At 41.5% G+C, this 23,257-nt stretch overlaps 1 protein-coding gene across 1 annotated transcript in view; it reads right to left on the bottom strand.

Moving 5' to 3' along the window:
• LOC121855055 (sodium-dependent nutrient amino acid transporter 1-like) overlaps nucleotides 1–22,897 on the bottom strand; it is a 34,564-nt gene extending 11,667 nt beyond the window's left edge. The window contains exon 1 of the mRNA XM_042349882.1: nucleotides 22,475–22,897. Coding sequence (XP_042205816.1) covers nucleotides 22,475–22,489 — 15 coding nt within the window. The 5' untranslated portion in view covers nucleotides 22,490–22,897. The remainder of the gene's footprint in view (nucleotides 1–22,474) is intronic.
• Nucleotides 22,898–23,257: the final 360 nt, after the last annotated feature.

The following is a 23,257-nucleotide window of genomic DNA, read 5'->3' as shown; positions in this document are numbered from 1 at the left end:
CTTACACAAGTGTTTATTAGACAGGTACAAGGTAAAACAGTGTCAATTATATTCATTTAGTTTTCATCCCATTCATATTATATTTACACTCTATGTTTTTTCTGTAGCTAAAACACTCAATAACTAAACAAGAAGGTATAATTGTGTCAACATAAGCAACAGAAGAACAAGGTTATATAACACAGTGGCCTCAGGGGATAACAAAACGCAACGTGAGTTCACACCTGGTCAACAAAATTCACCCGATTACATAACCTTTCGTTCCAGTGACCTCACCTGTGTTATCTCAATCCATTTCAGTTTGATGTTATTCATTTCGATAAAGTTTTAACGTTTTATTTTGAGTTTTTTTCATGCATTAGTAAACCAATTTTGTGTATTCGTTTGTTAAGATTGATTGGAATATTAATCTTAAAATGAAAGGGGCTAAATAATTTACCCTTTCTGGTTAAAAAAAGATGTTATTGACTTTGGAGGTGAATCTAAGAGGCGTGTAGATGGGTCAGATAAATATAAGTGTTGTACAATAACCCTAAATAAACATAAAAGGAATAATCAAGAGGACACACTAGAAGGACCAATCAAGAGGACACACAAGACGACCAATCAAGAGGACACATAAGAAGGACCAATCAAGAGGACACATAAGACGACCAATCAAGAGGACACATAAGAAGGACCAATCAAGAGGACACACAAGACGACCAATCAAGAGGACACACTAGAAGGATCAATCAAGAGGACACATAAGAAGGACCAATCAAGAGGACACACAAGACGACCAATCAAGAGGACACATAAGAAGGACCAATCAAGAGGACACATAAGAACATAAGAATGGAGGAAACTGCAGCGGGCCTATTGGCCCATACTGGGCAGTCCCGTTTACACCCAACCCCTATTGCTCATATAAGCATCCAACCTATGTTTGAAGCTATTCAGCGTATTCGAGTTAATGATGATATTTGGTAACTTGTTCCATTAATCTACTACTCTATTCCCAAACCAATGTTTACCTATTTCGCGCCTAAATCTAAATTTGTCTAATTTAAGACCATTGTTACGAGTTCGTTTCTGGTTGGATAGTTTGAGTACCTTTATAATGTCCCCTTTGTTTAGCCCTGACTTCCATTTATACACCTCTATCATATCGCCTCTCACTCTACGTCTCTCGAGGGAGTGCAAATTAAGATGCTTTAACCTGTCTCTGTACTCAAGGTTCCTAATGCCCGGGATTAGTCCTGTCATTCTCCTCTGAATTCTTTCCAAGGATTCTATATCCATTCTGTAATACGGTGTCCAGAACTGAAATGCGTAATCCAAGTGGGGGTCTTACAAGCGCAAGATATAGTTTCAGGATGACCTCGCTAGTCTTGTAACTAACACTCCTTTGTATGAACCCAAGTACTTTGTTAGCCCTGTGGCGAGCAAATACACATTGTTTACTTGGCTTAAGATTCCTACTTATCATTATTAGTAAATCTTTCTCACATTCGGTTTTCTCTATAACACAGGAGAGGACCAATCAAGAGGACGGACAAGACGACCAATCAAGAGGACATACCGGAAGGACCAATCAAGAGGACGCGCAAAACGAATCAAGAAGCACACGAAGGACCAATAAGCGGAGGTGCGGGAATGTTACACCACCGGTGACGTCACAGTGGTCGGTGTTAGTAAACAGAGGGCCGACGTACCCTGGATTTCCCGTCTCCCGAAGTACCTTTGTTTTCGGGGTATTCCACAAGGTAAGAATTCATGGCTGTTTGTGTGTGGTGTTGGTTAGTTGTTTGTGTGTGGTGTTGTTTGTTGTTTATGTGTAGTGTTGTTTGTTGTTTATGTGTGGTGTTGTTTAGTTGTTTATGTGTGGTGCTGGTCAGTTGTTTATATGTGGCAATAATGTAGACCAGCAGTTGTATAGTACGTAATCCGTCATAATTAAGTAGAATGATACAACGACAGATAGGTAAAAAAGTTAATAATAAGCTGTAGGAAGGTATCACCGTATCAGGAAAGGTTAGCAAGACTATTGAGTGTTTGACTAGAGCTGGTTGGTGTAGCGTTAGGTTACAGTAGAGTTGGCAGCTGGTAGTGAAGCTCCCTTGAGACCTATGACTTAACGTCCCTGATATTAAGTTTAGGGTGACTTCATATCCTTGTGTAATGTAATGAACTCTGGGATGAACAAAGACATGACGGAAATGTTTATAGATGTACAAAAATTAAGAAAACAAAATGATAAATAAGTGATTGGACAGATAAATTTACTTGTCATTAGACGCAACTGTGAGTCAAGAGGTATTTATGAACGTCGATGAAGATAAACGCAAACTACTTTCCTTTAATACGATAATTTATCTTCTTGGGTACGATACCTTCCCCCCCAACACGGCGACATAAATATTTAAATTTCTTAGGTACAATGACTTAAACCTCCGAGACGAAGACATACAGTAAACCTCATGAAAAGAACTACTTAATCTTTTAGGTACGACACATACACCTGAGCACAACAACTACACCTCTCTGGTACGACGATTCGTGTTCTCGAGAGAAAAACAGAACATGACCTACTAATGTAAACACTGCACCTGGCTGACACAATTCTCTCTTGATAACACAGCGAGGTCAAACAGGTTTAAAATAGACCCATGGACAGCTTAACGAGAAGAGAAATAAGATGGCAATAAACTCATAAACAGGGTCAAAAGGGGAGAGGGGATGAAAATTAACTGATAAACACCGGGGGACACTGGCAGATCCGAACGTAAACACAAGCACATGGGTCGATCAATAGCGGAAGAGAACCTAAGTGTAAAGACGAAGGCGAAGACGTACACGATGACTAAGAGACAAAAGAATAACTTACAGGAATAAAAAAAAAAGTAAAATAATACAGAGAAGCATAATGGGGTTTAAGACAATAGGAAACACAACCAAAATAAGAATGTCAATAGAAAAAAGTATAACTTGCCCTTTGATACGCCATTGTGTTGTGCTGTATATTTTTGCGTACTGTTTCTCACTTTCTCATGACTAAAGTTTTATTACAAATTGAGCTTCCGATTGAACGTTTTCGTGACTGACGCACATACACACAAAAACTTTTGAGAATGGATGCGTCAAAACCCTCCGTCATAGATTAGTTAGGAGGAGAATACTGCCGCCGGAAGGAACACTTGGGGAATCCAGTGGCGCCAGTGGCTCTACTTAACCTTTGTATTGGTCCGTCTTAACGAAACTGGCAACGAGGAAAGGATATAGTAATGATGGCCTTTGTATTGTGTCGATGGTTAGTATCAGGTGACTTAGGTGTGTGAGAAGAGGTGTACGTGGCGCTGCTTACCTGTCTTGTGTGTGTATAGTGTTGTGGTCAGCTGTAACACAACCCTGATGGAGGAGATAATACCGGGTTGGGTGTCAGAGTATTGTGCCATCATTCCTCCCAAGTGTACAATAGACCTCGTACTAGGGATTAATTGTTTTATTATAGTAACAACAGACACAGGAGACACTAGGCACACCACCTACTTTTTCCCTCACTCCTTCCCTCTCTCTTTCCCTCCCTTCCTTCTCAACCTCCCTCCCTTCTTCCTTATTTCTCTCTCTCCACTAAATACGTCTTCCTGGACAAACTCGTCTTGGTACCGAGGAAGAACTGTGTGCATAAGACCCAATATCCCCTCGCCATGACTACATAATCTACATAGTTTTACACCCTGTTTTAATGACTGTATCTTACTGTTCATATAAAGAATCAAATTTATATCATTATTCAACATTTTTTGCTTCGTATGTAACTCACTGTTAGTCACATCCAGATTTATGACCACATGTCTCCTAGTTCACCGTGTCCTCAGGTCAAAGGTCAACATGGGGTGACAATAAGCGTCATGACCTACGAAACTTCTATAACAAAAACAAACATTAACTTAAACATTTCTATGACAAAGATATTCTCATACATAACGTCCTTGTTTTACATACATTTCTGTATTTGTTCTAAGGTTAATTTAAAGTTTATTGAAGGAATATGAGTAATTTAATATTATTATCACACTGAAAGAACCACCGCGGGAACTATGTCATGTGACGCTTTCAACTATTGACAGACAGACACCCAAGGTTCAGTGCCGGTAGGGAGGACAACCATCTATAATCAAGGAACGAAATTACATGTCATATAGTATTAACCTTCTGCTACCTATCATTCACACCTGATGACGTCACAGCTCTACACTCAACCAACCAATCAGAGTTATTGGACGTTACCTAAACCAACCAATCAGATGTCAACAGGATGATAGATACTACATAGAATTATTTCCTACTTGATTTCTGTAGTAAGATAGATAGCAGTTAATAAATAGTCGTCAAATTAACAAACAGGACAAAACTAGGAGCCACAGACAGGACAAAACTAGGTGCCACAGATAGGACAAAACTAGGAGCCACAGACAGGACAAAACTAGGAGCCACAGACAGGACAAAACTAGGAGTTACTAGCCTCCAGATATTAAGTTTGTAATGACTGATTGTCCCCTCAAGTGACAACAACAGTGGCCCATCCGGTTCTCTAATGAATCCCGACACTTGAGTACATCCGGGCCAATTACAACTACTGACGTCATACTCGTAATTGACCTCTATCATAGTTAAGACGATCTTGTCTGTCTCTGTCTGTAAGTATTTCTTTGTCTTACATAAAGTCATAGAAGATGTCCTTGTGTGTCTGTGTTTTTGTGTGTTTGTGTCTTTGTGTGTTTGTGTCTTTGTGTCTTTGTGTGTTTGTTATAGTTCTGAAGCTTCTTAGTTAACTTAATTGCCATCAGAAGCTTTACATGATATGATCTCCTGAAGAACATCTTAGACCCTTTGAAGATTAGTTCCTTCCCACCTTATTTCACCTGGGGGTAGGTTTGGTTAGGTTTGGTTTGGTTAGGTTTGGTTTGATTAGGTTTGGTTTGGTTAGGTTTGGTTTGGTTAGGTTTGATTAGGTTTGTTTTGGTTTGGTTTGGTTAGGTTTGATTTGGTTTGGTTACGTTGATTAGGTTTGGTTTGATTTGGTTTGGTTTGGTTAGGTTGATTAGGTTTGGTTTGATTAGGTTTGGTTTGGTTAGGTTTGATTTGGTTTGGTTTGGTTAGGTTTGGTTTGGTTTGGTTGGTTAGGTTTGATTAGGTTTGGTTTGGTTAGAATGAGGGAGGAGCATATCTCTATTAACTTCCACCATCTCCTATCTATCTATGATTCTACTCTATCAACCATACTATATTCCTAACAAAATAAACTTCAGCAGCTGTACTAAGTCACAAATGATGAAGAAATCTCCAGCGGCCTTTACTGAGGTGAGTGACAACTCAACTGTTGATGTTGTTGTGTTTACATTTAAGCAGTGAGGTAAAGGTTACTTAGTAAGAGTTATCCTGGTGACGAGAGAGATACTGTACATACTCCTAAAAGTAGCCTTATGGTTTGGTGTTAGATAATAGCACACAAAAAGGTCGACCGAAGGATTTTTTGACAACCCAACCGAGACAACAGGAGTTCGTGGTGTTCATTTTGAAATTCATCGCCCCCCTCCACATGCGTACTGTACATAGCCTATAGAAATGTACACATTCCAAACTTATGCTACATAATATTTATCTTAACTTTGTAACCTTTTACATATATCATGGCTTAAAACATCTCCAAATACTCGTTAACTTATTTCCAGAGCTCAGTTTCATGTTAGTGTTATATAAGTCTATTGCTGCGTAAACTTAGTTACCTTTACGCGTGCTAAACTCACATACATACTTCTCTCTCAATAACCTATGACCTATGAGCTATGACCTTGGGAGAATATAAGCACCCTGTGACACACCATTACACCACCGCCCAGGTCAGGTGACAAGGATAAAAATTACACCATTCGTCGAAAATGTTGTGGAAATTTAAGGTGGTTGATTTCATCATGTCCGCACGTCACCTCGCTTATTTCTTCAACCCTTGTGTCATTTCTATATCCTCCTTGGGGTTGACTGCACTCAGACCACGCCGCGCCCTTTCTGTTAATACCGGCACTACTGGACGTCACTTTTAACATTAAACGCCAAATGTTTGTATTTATCACTGACAGACCCCCCCACGTCCCCAAGGAGGTTAAATAAACAAGTAAAATCAACTCCTTATTTTGATATCTTTGTGACTTCAGCTAAATACTCGAAAATGTGTTGGTTCTGACAGCTCAAAATGTACCTAAACACAAAGAAGTAAAGCAGATCAGCTCAAAAATCTCAATGTAAATTTTGTTCCTTCAGTTTTTAGTACCACATCCGTTCCTTCCACCCAACAATGGGGAATTTATATCCGTTGCGTCAATGGCTAAACGTTATCCATGTTGCCCTCACGAGTGTGTTTCAAGAGCATATCAACAGCGCACTTCCGCCCACAGTCTGAAATAGAGAATTGAGAGGGGGAGAGATGTGTTTGAAACAGAGAGTAGAGAGAGAGAGATAGAGAGAGAGAGAGATAGATAGAGAGATGTGTAATGGAAAAGAAGACAGCAAGAGGAAAAATAGAAGAGAAAGAGATTGGTCGACAGGTGTTCAAGAGACAAACCAGCTAAATCTAGTTTTAAAGGATAGAATGACAGGTACACCGGCTAGCGTTGAGTAAAACTGTGCACCACAACCCACACCACATCCTACCTTACGGCATTCCACCTAACCCCACTCCACCACACCCCACCCCACTACACTCGATTGGGTTCACACTGGAAAACATCCTTCTCACACCAGACCTTGGGGACTTAAACTTTTAACGCAGTGGTAAGAAGCATGAACAATATCGTTGTACTGCACCATCAACAGCCCAACATACGCACCTAATTAATAACAATAGATCAGAATAAAAGGACTTACGTTAAATTACACTCAAATTATAGGAAAAAAAAAAACGAAAAATGCCTCAGGTAATGACGTCACTATTTAAGCTGGGATTTGTTTGTTTGTTTACAAGTCAACACTCCCTGACTCTTGTGTTGTCATGTTGTTTACACCAGAATTTTATGGACGAGAGATACTAAACCCACAATTGTTTTCCTACTCCTAATTCTTCCAATTCATCTACATATATAACAATTAAAGTCTGAATAAATCTTTCTCGTGTGATATGACTGACCACCAACTTGACGTGCGGCCATCTTAGTTGTTTTGTATTGATTTGTCGGCTGAAGAAGAACGGGGCTGTAAATACTAGTGTGATTGGGATCGTGTAGGAAGGTGTGGTGATGTCCCTCAGAGCGGTAAACTTTTTATGCAAGTCAATCCAATACGTGTTCTCTATGCATCATGATGTGTGTGTGTGTGTGTGTGTGTGTGTGTGTGTGTGTGAGCGTGTGTGTGAGTGTGTGTGTGTGTGTCTTGTTAGTGAAAATAATAACAGTGAGAAAAGTCCTTGTCACCGAGACACCAAACACCTTTTACCTGCTGAGTGATAAAGTCAACAACCAGGTGTAGTGATGATGTTTTTCTTTCATTTTGTTTAATAGTCAGTCTTTACACGTCCATTATTACATATTATGAGTTTAATACTAATGTTTAGCGTGTATGTTTGTGTGTGTGGTGATAAGTGTTTTTGTGGATACGTTAAGTGGGTGGTGGTAGGATACGTGTGGTAGTGATTGAGGGTACAACAGGTGTGGTGGTAGGTGATGGTACAACAGGTGTGGTGGTAGGTGACAGTACAACAGGTGTGATGGTAGGTGGTGGTACAACAGGTGTGGTGGTAGGTGGCGGTACAACAGGTGTGGTGGTAGGTGATGGTACAACAGGTGTGGTGGTAGGTGACAGTACAACAGGTGTGGTGGTAGGTGATGGTACAACAGGTGCGGTGGTAGGTGACAGTACAACAGGTGTGGTGGTAGGTGACAGTACAACAGGTGTGGTGGTAGGTGTGGCGGTACAACAGGTGGGTAGGTGATGGTACAACAGGTGTGGTGGTGGTGAGGGTACAACAGGTGTGGTGGTAGGTGATGGGTACAACAGGTGTGGTGGTGACAGGTGTGGGGTGGTGCGGCAGACAACAGGTGTGGTGGTAGGTGTGGTACAACAGGTGGTGGTAGGTGACGGCACAACAGGTGGGTGGTAGGTGATTAAACAACAGGTGTGGTGGTAGGGGTGACGGTACAACAGGTGTGGTGGTAGGTGACGGTACAACAGGTGTGTGGTGGTGACGGTACAACAGGTGTGGTGGTAGGTGACAGTACAACAGGCGTGGTACAGTGAGGTGACAGTACAACAGGTGTGGCAGTGATGGTAACTGGTGGTACTTGGCTCAACCCATTCTCCATCACCGTGACTAGCTACCACCATCACCTCCCCCCCCCTTCCCTACCTCCCCTCCCCCCTTTCCTTTTCTCTTCCCATTAATATTTACTTTTGCTCAGTGGAAAGTCATGTGTGTGCGCTCGTTTGTGTGTTTAAATGACTTGACTGAACCTCTTGCGTAAATAGTGATGATAGTGAACTCGCTTAGGATGGCCAGCAGAGGGGAATCACCACACTGATAAACTAAAACGCATTTAAGAGAAAGAAGATAAAAAAAGAATTATTATTATATTCTCAGGTGCATAATATGAACACTCATCTGTTGACACCTGAGGCTAACGCCGTGTAGATGCTTGCGTAAGAAAGTGTGTTAGATACATGGTAAACTCAAGTGTAGCCGTCTGTTGGAGATGTGAGGATAATTCTAACAACCTGGCTTAAACTATCGTGTATACAGATGGCGGTGTGAACTGTGTCGACATGTTCACTCTGAGAGATTATTGTCTTCTCTCTGTATGTCTCTCTTTCCTACACGTGTGAGAGAAACAGAAAAATATTTTTTGATGTTCCTAAATTATGTCTTAAATTCTTCTCAGAGAACAATTATTGTATTACTTAAAAATTAGCCTTTGTTTATTACACCTTAATATCCACCCAAATCTAACCTAACCTATCCTGACCAAACCTTCAGGTGATTTTCTCTGATCGTATTTTTAAGTGAGGTGTGTGTGTGTGTGTGTGTGTGTGTAATAATAATAATAATAAACGGTTTATTAATAGAGTTGCAGCCGGTGGCTGAAAATATACAAACTTACATGAGATTTAGACAATAATATACGTTCAATACATTTACAGGGCTGTACAGTACATAATTCAGGAGTTGTTTATTATTTTAACAATAGATGGGATGGTGCTGTTCTTATATCTATCAGTGCGGGCTCTTATGGGCTGAATTTTGTTGTAGTGGCGGACTGCGCGAGGTAGGCGGGGGACTGCCTGTGGCAGGAGGTGGCGATGACGAGGATGGTGCAGTAGTCCACAACCAAACCTTGCTAGTGCGTGGTGGTGGAGATCACTGAGGGATGGCATTTCCAGGGTGGAGAGAGCGTTGTTGTAGCCGGAGTAGTCTGCGCCGAGCATGATTCTGCAGGCCCTCTTCTGTACCTTCTCTAGCTGACGTTGTTGGGTAGAGTTGAGAGAAGACGACCAGGCTGGTGAGGCATACGTTAATTTGGGGAGAATAAATGCCTTGTAGATAGTCCTCAGCTCTGGCGTGGGTGTCCCAAGTGACCTGAGTCGTCGTAGCATGTAGAGTCGGTACGAGGCGGCCTTGATAGTGTTGTTTACCTGTGTGTGTGTGTGTGTGTGTGTGTGTGTGTGTGTGTAGAATAAACACTCAGTACACCACCTGACAACATCACCTCGGGCAGGATATGACAACTCTTTGCAGTTGAGGAATTTCACGAGTGTTGACGTACACAGGATACAAAAATAGCCCATAGGGTGTGTGTGAAAGAAAGAGAGAGAGAGAGGCAGACAGAGAGAGAGTCACGCCTCGTCATATAGTAAACACTGTAGGAGTGAAAGGAAATACCCAGTCATATAGTGAGAAATATTTTCATAATTTAATTTCGTCTGTCACTATCTGTCATCCTCTTCGTTAGTTTATCACCTGTCTGTCTGTCTGTCTGTCTGGCTGTCTATTACAGGAAAACTAGTGCCAAATTTCAGCGGCACTTGACGGGACGGAAGTGGCAAATTTTAACCCTGTGTGTGTGTGTGTGTGTGTGTGTGTGCCACCGCCCTCTAATGTGTAGCTGTGATGTCTCCATAGTGTGTGTGTGAGTTTGTCGTCACGGAGAGAACAAGGGGGTGTGGGAGAGAAGAAGAGAGGTGGGGAGAGAACAAGGGGTGAGGGAGAGAACATGGGGGTGGGGGAGAGAACAAGTGGGAGTGGGGGAAAGAACAAGGGGGGTGAGGGAGAGAACAAGGGGGTGAGGGAGAACAAGGTGGTGGGGGAGAGAACAAGGGGTGAGGGAGAGAAAGAGAACATGGGGTGGGGAGAGAACAAGAGAGGTGGGGAGAGAACAAGGGGGTGAGGGAGAGAACATGGGGGTGGGGGAGAGAACAAGAAGGTGGGGGAGAGAACAAGTGGGAATGGGGGAGAGGACAAGGGAGGATATAAGGGAGGGAAGGGCGTGGTACACACACACCATGGCAATATGTGGACAATTTGAAGCGATTTAAGCCAAAAATTTATTCTGTTGTGCTCGTGACAGTATGATCAAACCTGTCAAATTTGATGTAAATTCACTAAATCTTTCTCAGGACAGACAGACAGACAGACAGGAACGATAACTATAAACACAGTAAGAATAACAACAAGCAGAATATCAATAACAACAACAACAACAAACACGATAGCAGTAACAACAAACAAGCAGCAAACACAATAACAACAAGAACAAACACAACAACTACAATAACAACAAAGACAATAACAAACACAGTATATAAAATACCCCGAAACAGTTGAGTGACTCCCTTAGTGTGTTGTGTTATTTATATCAAGTGCAACTCCCACACCCTCTGCTGTCTCACGTCCGGGGGTGTGGGCGTGGGCGGGGGTGTGGGTGTGGGCATAGGAGTGTACCTGGCTTAATAAGTACGTTGGTATAGACACAGTAGCGAACACGTACATTAGCATTCACAAACAGCAATGGATACGTACAGGGATATAAACAGTGATGTGTACATGTTGTGTTATGTGCACATAGTGGTGTGTACATATGTAGGTGACTCAGCATTATGAAGTGAGATGTTTACACACAAATGGTGGTAATGGTGGTGATTGTTGTAGTGGTAGTGGTTGGTAGTGATGGTAGTGGTCGTTGGTGGTTGTAGTAGTGGTGCTAGTAGTGATAGTGGTTGGTAGTGATTGTAGTAGTAATAGTAGTTGTAGTGGTAGTAGTGGGTGATGTCCTAGTTCTTCAATCTGTAATAAATGTTCTTCTTTGGTTCTTCCCTTCTATTCTTAACCCACAATAACGTTCTTCAATTCTTCTATTCAGTTCTTAATCACAATCGATATTCTCTTGTTCTACCAACCAGTTCTGAAACAAGTGAGAAAGTTTCCTAGTTCTTTCCTCAGTTCAACCCACACCTGGCTCTACCTTCAGCTGGGCTCCTGCAGAAGTAAACATTTGTCTTTATACCTGGTTCTGCCTCTCATTACGACGTCCACACACACACACACACACCTTGAGGGCTGAAATAACACAGCTTAACCTACTTGAAGTGTTCCAGTGGATTTCTTCTATTCACAACTAGTTCGTTTTTTGTTAGGTTGGCAACTATGACTCGTGTGGTAGGTTGCCATATTTTAGGTGAGTATGGCACTAACAGGTACTTTATATGTAATGTGTTGTTATGAGTCTCAATGTTATGGCATATATTTTGCCATATTTCCCAGGTGTTTGTTAAGAAATAATTGCTGTGGATAAGGCAGAGTATGTTGTCAGATTTGTCATGATAATTAATCTATTTGTCATATTTCCCAGGGGCTATAAGTTGCCATATTCCCAAAACTAAAAATTGTCATATTCCTAATGGACTATAAGTTGTCATATTCTCCAGGATTACATGGGATTGAATTACCCAGGACATTAAGTTGCCATCTTCCCCAGAACTACAGATCACATTATGAGTACTCCAGAGCTGTTGATTTAGAATATATGGTCCACGATTCGATTGCGGAGTAATTAGTGGCTGTAATGACCCTTGGATAATTTAATAATATTTTTCAATGCTAATTACTCGTCAACTATGGGTTTTCAAAGTACGATTTTGGTGTTAATGTGTTATTCTGTAAGTACTTAATTAGTTAAACCCCTTAAATTTCAATTCTGTGAAAAGAATATATTTTGGGCGAAAAATTACCAAGGGGTAAGGCTTACCTTTTCGACAGTTTTGGCCCAAAAATTAGATTTTGTTAAAAATCAGATTATACGTTGCCACATTCTCCAGGACCATGGCGATAATACCTACTAGATGGATATATGAGCAATAGGGGTTGGGTGTAAATGGGACTGCCCAGTATGGACCAATAGGCCTGTTGCAGTTTCCTCCATTCTTATGTTCTTATAAGAAAGTGTGTCATGGTCCCTGGCAGCGGGGCGGGTGGCCACTTAAGGTGAGGTCCCATGCGTCTAAATTTCACATGTCAAGGCTTCACACGCTCAGGCTTCACATATCAAGGCTTTACCTGTTGAGGCGTCAAACCGTCGTCGTCATAAGAATAATACTAATACGGAGGCCCCTGTGATGGTCGACCTCTGGCTAGGTTGGGGGATCCCGTGATGCCGTAAGGGCTGATATTACACTGTAGCGGCCAGGATGTTTACACCCACACTTAGTCATGTGTGTAGGCGCCCAGGTGTATAGTTTAGGTACGCGGGCGTCCAGGTGTGTGGGCGTCCAGGAGTGTGGGAGTTCAGGTTTCGTGAGTTGTGAATGGGAAAGCATTTTGGGTTGTGTTATGTGTCTTGTTATATCCGTTCATGTTATTGTGAGCCCCAAATGTTTCCTTCGTTGGAGTACAGTATTGTATAATGTTCATTGATCACTGTGATTGTTGCTGGGTTTATTTAGTCTCTGTGTATTAGTTTTAATTTTCCACTTTTGCATAATTGTTTTATTTGTTTGGTGGCTTGTCATCATCCGCTTGGCATTGCCTGGATGTCGGGTGATTTGCGTGACGTGGGTAGGAGGTGGCATGTCAGACGTGTATATAGTGTAGTGTTGGTGAGAGATCACTGCCCTGTGGTACTGCGCTGTGATAGCTTGGTGCTTGGGTCTATGGTCTTGCCAATTATGATTTTTTCCTCCTCCTCCTCCATGCACTTCCTTCCGTTCACTCATACCTTCTCTTCTCATCCCTCTAGTGAAAAAATAAATCGCAAGAACGTAGGTAGTAGGCAGCTACCAAACAGGAAGGTACTACAGCCTGGGAAGATATTGGAAGCATAATGTTGTCTAATGGTAGACCCTGCTGCCATGTGGCATCAAAAATAATTGTGATCAAGTCCCAGGTTGCTGATCTGAATTTCTGCCTCATTTACACTCAATTGCAGGGTCTCAATTGTTTCTTTTACTTTGACATCACAACATACATATATTATTTCTCACTCTTGATTGTTTTTCATTTTGTATGTCTTTATTATTATTATTATTATTATTATTATTATTATTATTATTATTATTATTATTATTATTATTATATTTTCGCACCCCAGGCCCCGATGTGGGTTAGTGACCTGTGCCTGGGTGGGCTAATCCCAGTAAAAAAAAACAAATAATAATCTCAGTAGCGCCTTTGTTTTGTTGTGGTGGAGAGATGTCGTTACTGTTGTATTACTTATATTGTACAACTTTCCAGGTCGAAACAACAATGGAGTGTGTAAGAGACGTTTCCTTTACCTTCCTGCTTTAATCTGAACTACTTAAACTTAAGTTACTTTCGGTAAAAAAAATTATAAGGTATATTAAGGTGTCGACACGGAGCAGCTGCTGTGTCTGTGTTAATAGTTTGTACAGTTACGTCTTGCTCCACACGTGGATTAAATCAAGGTCTACATTATCCATAGACCTTGGATTAAATATGAACAATGACCTATTGTTCCATAGGCAGCCCCGTTTACACCCAAATCCTATCGCGACCCAGCATGTTTGAGTTAATGATGATGTTTGGTAACTTGTTCCGCTCATCCACTACTCTATTTCCAAACCAGTGTTTACCTATTTTGTGTCTAAATCTAAATCTTTCTAATTTAAAACCATTACTACGAGTTCGCTCCTGGTTGGATAGTTTAAGTACCTTTGTTATATGACTTTTGTTTAGCCCTGACTTCCATTTATACACCTCGATCATAATCATCGCCCCTCACTCTACGTCTCTCGAGGGAGTGCAAATTAAGATGATTTAATCTGTCTCTGTACTCAAGTTCCTAATTCTCGGGATTAGTCTTGTCATTCTCCTCTGAATTCTTTCTAGGGATTCTATATCCATTCTGTAGTACGGTGACCAGAACTGAACTGCGTAACCCAAGTGAGGTCTTACAAGCCCAAGATAGAGTTTTAGGATGACACTCTTTTGTATGAACCCAAGTACTTTGTTCGCCCTGTTTCAAGAAAATGGCATAAGATTTCTTCTTATTATCACCCCTAAATCTTTCCCACAATCGGATTTCGTCACAATGGCGTTTGTTCTGTATTGTTAAAGTCTTCAGTTAAGAGCTAATAGACAATAGACAGGTAAACGAACTATTAAACAAACACGACGACCTCAAATAAATGTTGGGTTTACCTGAAATTTATCCCCCGCCTCCCTGCTTATATCACCTGATGGTTATGCACCCTAACGCTACTACCTGGGGAAGGGTTAGATTAGGTTTTAGCATTAGGCTATTTAATCATCAGGTGATATAGGCTGGGGGGCTAAACTTCAGCTAAAGCCAAAATTTAATTGAGGTCATCGTCTATGTTAATTAGCTCATCTACCTGTCTATAGTTATACGTAGACCTTGACATCAGCGTCCATAACAAACCCTTCATCAACGTCAGGAGGTAACAGGTGCAGCAGCTGGTCTATCTACCGGTAGTGACATCAGCTGAAGGGAGTGACTGAAGGATAAGGTCAACTGACTCATCATACTTTAAGAACATAAGAATGGAGGAAACTGCAGCGGGCCTATTGGCCCATACTGGGCAGTCCCGTTTACACCCAACCCCTATTGCTCATATGAGCATCCAATCTATGTTTGAAGCTATCCAGCATATTCGAGTTAATGATGATGTTTGGTAACTTGTTCCACTCATCCACTTCTCTGTTTCCAAACCAGTGTTTACCTATTTCACGCCTAAATCTAAATTTGTCTAATTTAAAACCATTGTTACGAGTTCGCTCCTGGTTGGATAGTTTGAATACCTTTGTAATGTCCCATTTGCTTAGCCCTGACTTCCACTTATACACCTCTATCAGGTCGCCCCTCGCTCTACCTCTCTCGAGGGAGTGCAAATTAAGATGCTTTAACCTGTCTCTATACTCAAGGTTCCTAATGCCCCGGATTAGTCTTGTCATTCTCCTCTGAACTCTTTCCACGGATTTTATATCCATTCTGTAATACGGTGACCAGAACTGAACTGCGTAATCCAAGTGAGGTCTCGCAAGCGCTAGACACAGTTCCAGGATGACCCCGCCAGTCCTGCAACCAACACTCCTCTGTATGAACCCAAGCACCTTGCCAGCCCCGTTACAAGCAAAAACACATTGTTTACTTGGCTCAAGGTTCCCACCCATCACCACTCCCAAATCTCTCTCGCAGTTGGACCTCTCCACGGCATCGCTGTTCATCCGACATCTGGTTTCCCCGCTCACATCTCCCACACTGAGCACCCTACACCTGTCCACACTGAACCCCATCTGCCATTTTTCAGACCACCCGAAAAATTTGTTTAGATCTTCCTGCAGTTTTGTGGAGTCCTCATCAGATTTAATAACACGTCCTATTTTAGTGCCATCAGCAAGTTTACTTATGTTGCTGTCTATGCCGATATCTATGTCGTTTATGTATATAATAAATAATAATGGTCCAAGGACTGAGCCTTGGGGAACTCCTCTAGTGACATTGCTCCAATTGGACTTAATGCCGTTAATGCCCACTCGCTGTTTCCTGTCATACTTAAGTATGCTTGTAGGTTTAAGCACGCGCGTGCCTTCAGGAGTGTGTGTCGTCACTCACACACACAACATATCACATACCACAACACCTGCAGCCCACCACACACACACACACACACACACACACGCACGCACGGATATATACGCAACCACAAACGCACACACGCACGCGTGCACACACACACCCACAGTACACACGGATATATATATATATATATACACAACCAAACACACACGCACGCGTGCACACACACACCCACAGTACACACACACAGGATACACCCATACACTACACCCCCCACAAACAGTGGGTCGTGGAAGCTAACAGGATCACTCTATTAATGTATGTGTGTGTGTGTGTGTGACCAAGTTAAAGAAGCACTAGGTACGTGGTTAGTGTACAGGTTGTATCTATAACTAAATAGGTCGTATGTACATTTCTATCATAGCTAGTGTGTGTGTGTGTGTGTGTGTGTGTGTGTGTGTGTGTGTGTGTGTGTGTGCACCGGACTGTACTGGGTTCGTTCGCTTTGTTTGTCTTAAGCTAAAAACACCGCGAAATGGGAAACATTGCATATGTCTTTGTTTACATCACTGAGAGAGAGAGAGAGAGAGAGAGAGAGAGAGAGTCAAACAGACAAAAGGAAAACTAAATAAAGAAGGATAAAGAGAGGAGAGAGAAAGAGAGAAAAGAGAGAAAAAGGGAAAGGAGTAATGGTGAACCTATGGGTCGTCCTCAGTGTCACTTGTATGAGTGCCACTGAAGTGTCATACAGTGCCACAGAGTATTAGCGTGAGGCAAGTCAGCTTTTAGGGCTATATAACAAAATAACCATAAAACTACAGATTTAAATACATAACAAAGGTACAGTAATTCTCATGTGGTTACAGCAGCTTATTACAGACGCTGTTTGAAGATGAATACATAAATAAAAATAGAGAATGTTAGTATTAATATTTTGTATGTAGTTTTAAGTATTAAGTGTTGGTAATTTATATAGTTTTAAGTATTAAGTGTTGGTACAATAATTCCTGTACTCTAACATGTCTGTAACATGACGTAACTTATATTGGAATATGTACCCAGAAACCTTCTTGGTCACACACACTATTCTTGACGACACAAGGCACCATTAAGTGACCCCAAATGATGTACTCGACGTTTCCCGTTGACCTACTGTGAACCACTTTATACTGCACCACTCAAGTCCCCCCCTCTCCTCCCTCTCTTCTCCTCTCAGTTAGGTTACCCATTTAGTGTTCATTATATCCTGTAAAATAAGTCACGCCTCCCATCTGTAAAATAAGTCTGTAAAATAAGTCACGCCTCCCCTCTGTAAAATAAGTCACGCCTGTAAAATAAGTCACGTCTCCCCTCTGTAAAATAAGTCACGGTAAAATAAGTCACGTCTCCCATCTGTAAAATAAGTCACGCCTCCCAAAATATACTAACAAAAGACGCCTCCCATCTGTAAAATAAGTCACGCCTCCCCTCTGTAAAATAAGTCACGCCTCCCCTCTGTAAAATAAGTCACGCCTCCCCTCTGTAAAATAAGTCACGTCTCCCCTCTGTAAAATAAGTCACGTCTCCCATCTGTAAAATAAGTCACGTCTCCCATCTGTAAAATAAGTCACGCCTCCCCTCTGTAAAATAAGTCACGTCTTACTGTATTTCAAGGGAGGCGCTAAAATATACTAACAAAAGAACATAAGAGCATAAGTAAATCTGCTGACTACACTAAAACAGGACTCAAAACTACAGGAAGATCCCCCAGAAATTTCGAATGGTCTGAAAAATGGCAGATGAGATTCAACGTGGACAAATGTAAAGCACTCAGCCCAGGAGATGCAAACAGAGAAACCAGACACATAAGAATATAAAAAAATAAGGAGTCTGCAATAGGCCGGTTGGCCTGTGCACGGCAGCTCCTGTGGAGAGTTACTACCACTCTCTATCATCCATGAATCTATCTAGCCTCCTTTTGAAACTTTCCAGAGTTCCAGCACTTACTAAGCTTGTTTCACTCGTCCACCACCCTATTTGTGAACCAGTTCCTTCCTATCTCCTTCCTAAACCTAAACTTATCCAACTTAAATCCGTTGCTGCGAGTCCTATCCTGCTCGGATATTATAAGAACTTTATCTATATCTCCTCTATTGATTCCTTTCACCCACTTAAATACTTCTATCATATCTCCCCGCACTCTTCGTCTTTCTAGGGAATGCAAGTTAAGTTTCTTTAACCTATCCTGATATGGAAGGTTTCTAAGTCCCGGAATCATTTTCGTCATTCTTCGCTGCACCGACTCTAGTGAATTTCTATCCATTCTATAATAGGGGCACCAGAACTGAACCGCATAATCGAGGTGCGGCCTAACTAGCGCAAGATATAGTTGCAATAAGACCTCTGCACTCTTGTTACTTACACTTCTAGATATAAAACCCAATACTCTGTTTGCCTTATTTCGAACATTAACGCACTGTTTTCTAGGCCGTAGGTCCGGTCTTACAAGATGAGCACCAGATGAACAACTATGCCACAGAGAAATCCGACTGCGAGAAAGATCAAGGTGCAACGACAAGTAGGAATCTCAAGCCAAGTAAACAATGTGCATTTGCTAGAAACAAGGCCAACAAAGTACTTGGGCTCATACAAAGGAGCGCCAGTCGCAAGACCATCGAGGCCACGCCAAAACTATATCTTACTACTCCTGGATAAAGATGACCCACTTCTCTCTCTCTCTCTCTCCATATTTTAACTTCAGTGATATTTATTTGGTTTTCTTGAATATTTTGTTTCATTGTTTCACCACCGTCACTATCATCATCACACATTCCTCTATACCTTCATGTTAGTCCACCTCTGAGCAGTAAACAATATCCCTGTAAACACAACTATAAACAAACTACATTAGACCATATATCAAACACCAGGACAGATCTATGGACACTGTTATTATTAATCTATCACAAAATGTATCATAGGTAATATCTCTCCATTAAATAAAAGGATATTTACGTAGATAAGCGAGGCAAAAATTAAGGCCGTGATGTCATTTATGTAAAAGGTGGTACCGGGTATCTCTTTGTTGCTGTTGAGGAGAATGGTAGTCGACTCCCAAGGTTATCCACTGCGGCATTACCTCCAAAGCCCCGCCCATAAAATCGTGACGTTACAAATAGTTGCCACATGTCTTAATTTTAATTTATCAATCTTTTGTTATAAACTTATAATCTCTTATATATAAGTTCTGTTCTCTGTTCCTCTTTGTGTTATTCATGGGAGTGTCTAGTGATGGTTGGAGATGATATTAAAACTCCTGTGAGAGAGAAAAACTTGTGCAGCTTGCTATTCGATTCAGAGAAATATCTATGACGCCGTACAAGAAGCATGACATCATCGTGACGTCATAGAAGCTGAACTACCTCCTGCTCCTCCAATACCAGGAATAGACAGTTTTTCTAGGCTTTTATTCACTTTAAGAATACATATTCCTCCTTTTCAGCCCGTGAATATTAGGTAAATAATGTATAAAACCCCCTTGGTCCTTAAATATCGGCGAATATTATTTTTTATCGGTAATATTCGAATACACTAGTTTGTTTATTCCGTGCAGGGGCCCCGGGCCGTATGCTCCTTCTTCACGGATCGTTGAAATTACCCATTGCGCAAAAAATACTCACACGAGTAATCATACACCTGTCTCTCTCCTCCATCACTCAGCTACACTGTTTCCTCCACACCAGATGTACAGTACACCTTCCCTTCCCTACGTCTAAGTGTGTTATGTTTCACCCTTACTGATGTAGGCTATGTACAAATGTTCACAGCCTAGCTTCATCTAAAATCAAACACCTTTGAAAAATACTTAATATTCAGTTCTTAAATACCGACTCTTGCTAGAATCAACTTGAAGTGATTGAGATAAAGTAGTACTACGATAGGATGTCGTAATACAGAAGGATATAGAGTAATGATGTGGTAAATGCAGTGTTGAGTCATTGAGTGAATTGTATGTTGTTTGGTGACTGTATGGATGACAAGACTAGTTCACAGTTGATGTACAGTACGCATTGATGTTGCCATGAGGGGTTGGTGTACACACTGATGTTTCCATAAGAACATAAGAATGGAGGAAACTGCAGCGGCCCTCTTGGCCCATACTGGGTAGTTCCATCTACACCCAACCCCTACCGCTCATATATCCATCCAACCTATGTTTGAAGCCATCCAGCGTATTCGAGTTTATCCGAATGTGAGAAAGACTTGAGTAATGATAAGTAGGAATCTTAAGCCAAGTAAACAATGAGTATGTGCTCGCCACAAGGCTAATAAAGTACTTGGGTTCATACAAAGGAGTGTTAGTTACAAGACTAGCGAGGTCATCCTAAAACTATTGTATATCTTGCGCTTGTAAGACGTCACTTAACATAAGAAGAACATAAGAAAATAAGGAGTCTGCAATAGGCCGGTTGGCCTGTGCATGGCAGCTCCTGTCGAGAGTTACTACCACTCTCTATAATCCATGAATCTATCTAGCCTCCTTTTGAAACTTTCCAGAGTTCCCGCACTTACTACAAAGTTGCTAAGCTTGTTCCACTCGTCCACCACCCTATTTGTGAACCAGTTTCTTCCTATCTCCCTCCTAAACCTAAACTTATCCAACTTGAATCCGTTGCTGCGAGTCCTATCCTGCTCGGATATTATAAGAACTTTATCTATATCCCCTTTATTGATTCCTTTCACCCACTTAAATACTTCTATCATATCTCCCCGCACTCTTCGTCTTTCTAGGAAATGCAAGTTAAGTTTCTTTAACCTATCTTGATATGGAAGGTTTCTAAGTCCCGGAATCATTTTTGTCATTCTTCGCTGCACCGACTCTAGTGAATTGATATCCATTCTATAATAGGGGCACCAGAACTGAACCGCATAATCGAGGTGCGGCCTGAAAACAAATGTATTAGCGTTCGCAACAAGGCAAACAGGATTCTTGGGTTCATATCTAGGTCTGTGAGTAACAGAACTGCTGACGTTATCTTGAAACTTTACCTAGCATTAGTGAGGCCACACATGGATTATGCGGTTCAGTTCTGGTGTCCTTATTATAGAATGGACATAGATTATTTGGAGAGAGTACAAAGAAGAATGACAAAAATGATCCATAATATTAGAAAACCTTCCATATGAAGAAAGACTGAAAAGCTTAGGCTTACATTCATTAGAGAGGCGTAGAGTTAGGGGAGATATGATAGAGGTGTACAAGTGGGTAAGTGGGATTAACAAGGGTAAAATGGAAGATGTTCTGAAGCTCAGTAAGCGAAATAACTTCAGTAATAACGAAATAACTAGAACAAATGGCTTTAAATTAGATAAATTCCGATTCAGAAAGGATATAGGCAAGCACTGGTTTGGTAATAGAGTTGTGGATATGTGGAATAGGCTACCGAGTGCTATAGTAGGATCGGGGACGCTAGGGAGCTTCAAGACGAAGTTGGATAGGCACATGGAAGTGCTGGGATGGGTGTGAAAGGGATCTGCCCTGTATGGGCCAGTCGGCCTCCTGCAGTATCCCACTTTCTTATGTTCTTATGTTCTTAACTAGCGCAAGATATAGTTGCAATAAGACCTCTGCACTCTTGTTACTTACACTTCTAGATATAAAACCCAATACTCTGTTTGCCTTATTTCGAACATTAACGCACTGTTTTCTAGGCCGTAGGTCCGGGCTTACAAGTACCCCTAGGTCTCTTTCACAAGTCGACTTCTCTAGGTTGATGTTGGATTACGCAGTTCAACTGAGCTTGCTGATTATGACTTATGTGGTCCACGATTCGATTGCAGAGTAATTAGTGGTCAAAATGACCCTTGAAAGATTTTACTGACATTTTTCAATGCTAATTTCTCAACAACTCGTCCTGGCTTGTGTTTGGCTAGTTAGAAAAACAAATAATTAATGAATATTTAGATTGATTACAACTTCCCTTCCACATCATCTAATCACAAAATTATACGTCATATTGCTGGGACAGGGGCCGAAGCCGAGTGTGACTTTCCATAGTTAACATTCAATACCACATTTTCCATCTGTCTGCATGAGTCATATCCCTCGAGAACCAGTTTGTGACACGGTGAAAGGCTCGCTCAGGTGGATGAAAACGTGATCACCACCACGCCACACATCCACCTAATCTAACCTAACAGAACCTGGAGATTGAGGGAGATTTGGTCCACTGTACTATCCTGAGCTGAGATTTTACCCAATGGAGAGTGAATTTTTTCCGCCAAAATTTTATACGTGGTAAACGCTATACAAAAAAATAACACCAAAGGAATATTAATTTTCAAGAACACAATTTTCAGGCACTTGATTGACAAAAGCTTTCATTACCCAACACTTGTAATAATTAGTAGGAACTTACTTTATCCGCCGTCATGATGAAGGAGAAGGTGCAGCGCCTTATGTGGTTCCCGGTGTAGGGGTGGACAGTCACGCTTACCTCGTCTCTCAGCTTCAAACTCCGACAGAGTACTTTTATGTATATTGTTTATTCACTAATATATATCATTAGAATTTGATACTTCGTTGAACACTCTGGTTACGCAGGAGGCTAGCGGCTTTAGTAAGAAGTTAGTTTTCTTTGTGTATCGCGGAGGAAATCGTTCGTGAGGTAAGGGTTGCCCGGAAACAACAGCAAACAACAAGCACTTTTGGCCTCCCACCTTGAGAGTGATCAAGTGTGAGTCATAAATAATAAATAGCAACCAGTTTATTCCTACTGCAACAAGTGATTCCCAGGGGCGTATGGGGCTCAGGTGAGTAACACCGCCACCGCAGCTGTTCTGACAATGATTCAGGTGAGTCAGGTCGTTCCCGCTGCACCAGGAACCACCGCCATCCTCCCCTCCCACCCCCCACCCCACAGTAAACACCTCTTTTTAGGTAGATAGACAGTTTTAGTGACGTTTATCTACAGCTCTCCCTTATAATGTTTGTATGATTATTCACATTTTACATTTTACTTTCACATTTCACCAGCACAACGGGTTAGGGCAGTGATGCGCCAAGATAACGGGGCCCACCTGATGCTGTTACCTATGTTGCCAGTTTTCACAAGATTCATTTTCTCTCACTCACAGAATCGCCCACATACCACCTTTAACCTTCTTTAGAACCTAACTAACTTTCACTTCACCTAGAGAGC

This window comes from Homarus americanus, unplaced genomic scaffold (genome assembly GCF_018991925.1).
Source record: "Homarus americanus isolate GMGI-L3 unplaced genomic scaffold, GMGI_Hamer_2.0 scaffold1909, whole genome shotgun sequence".
Classification (NCBI taxonomy): Eukaryota; Metazoa; Arthropoda; class Malacostraca; order Decapoda; family Nephropidae; genus Homarus; species Homarus americanus.
This window is presented reverse-complemented; position numbering and strand designations above follow the sequence as displayed.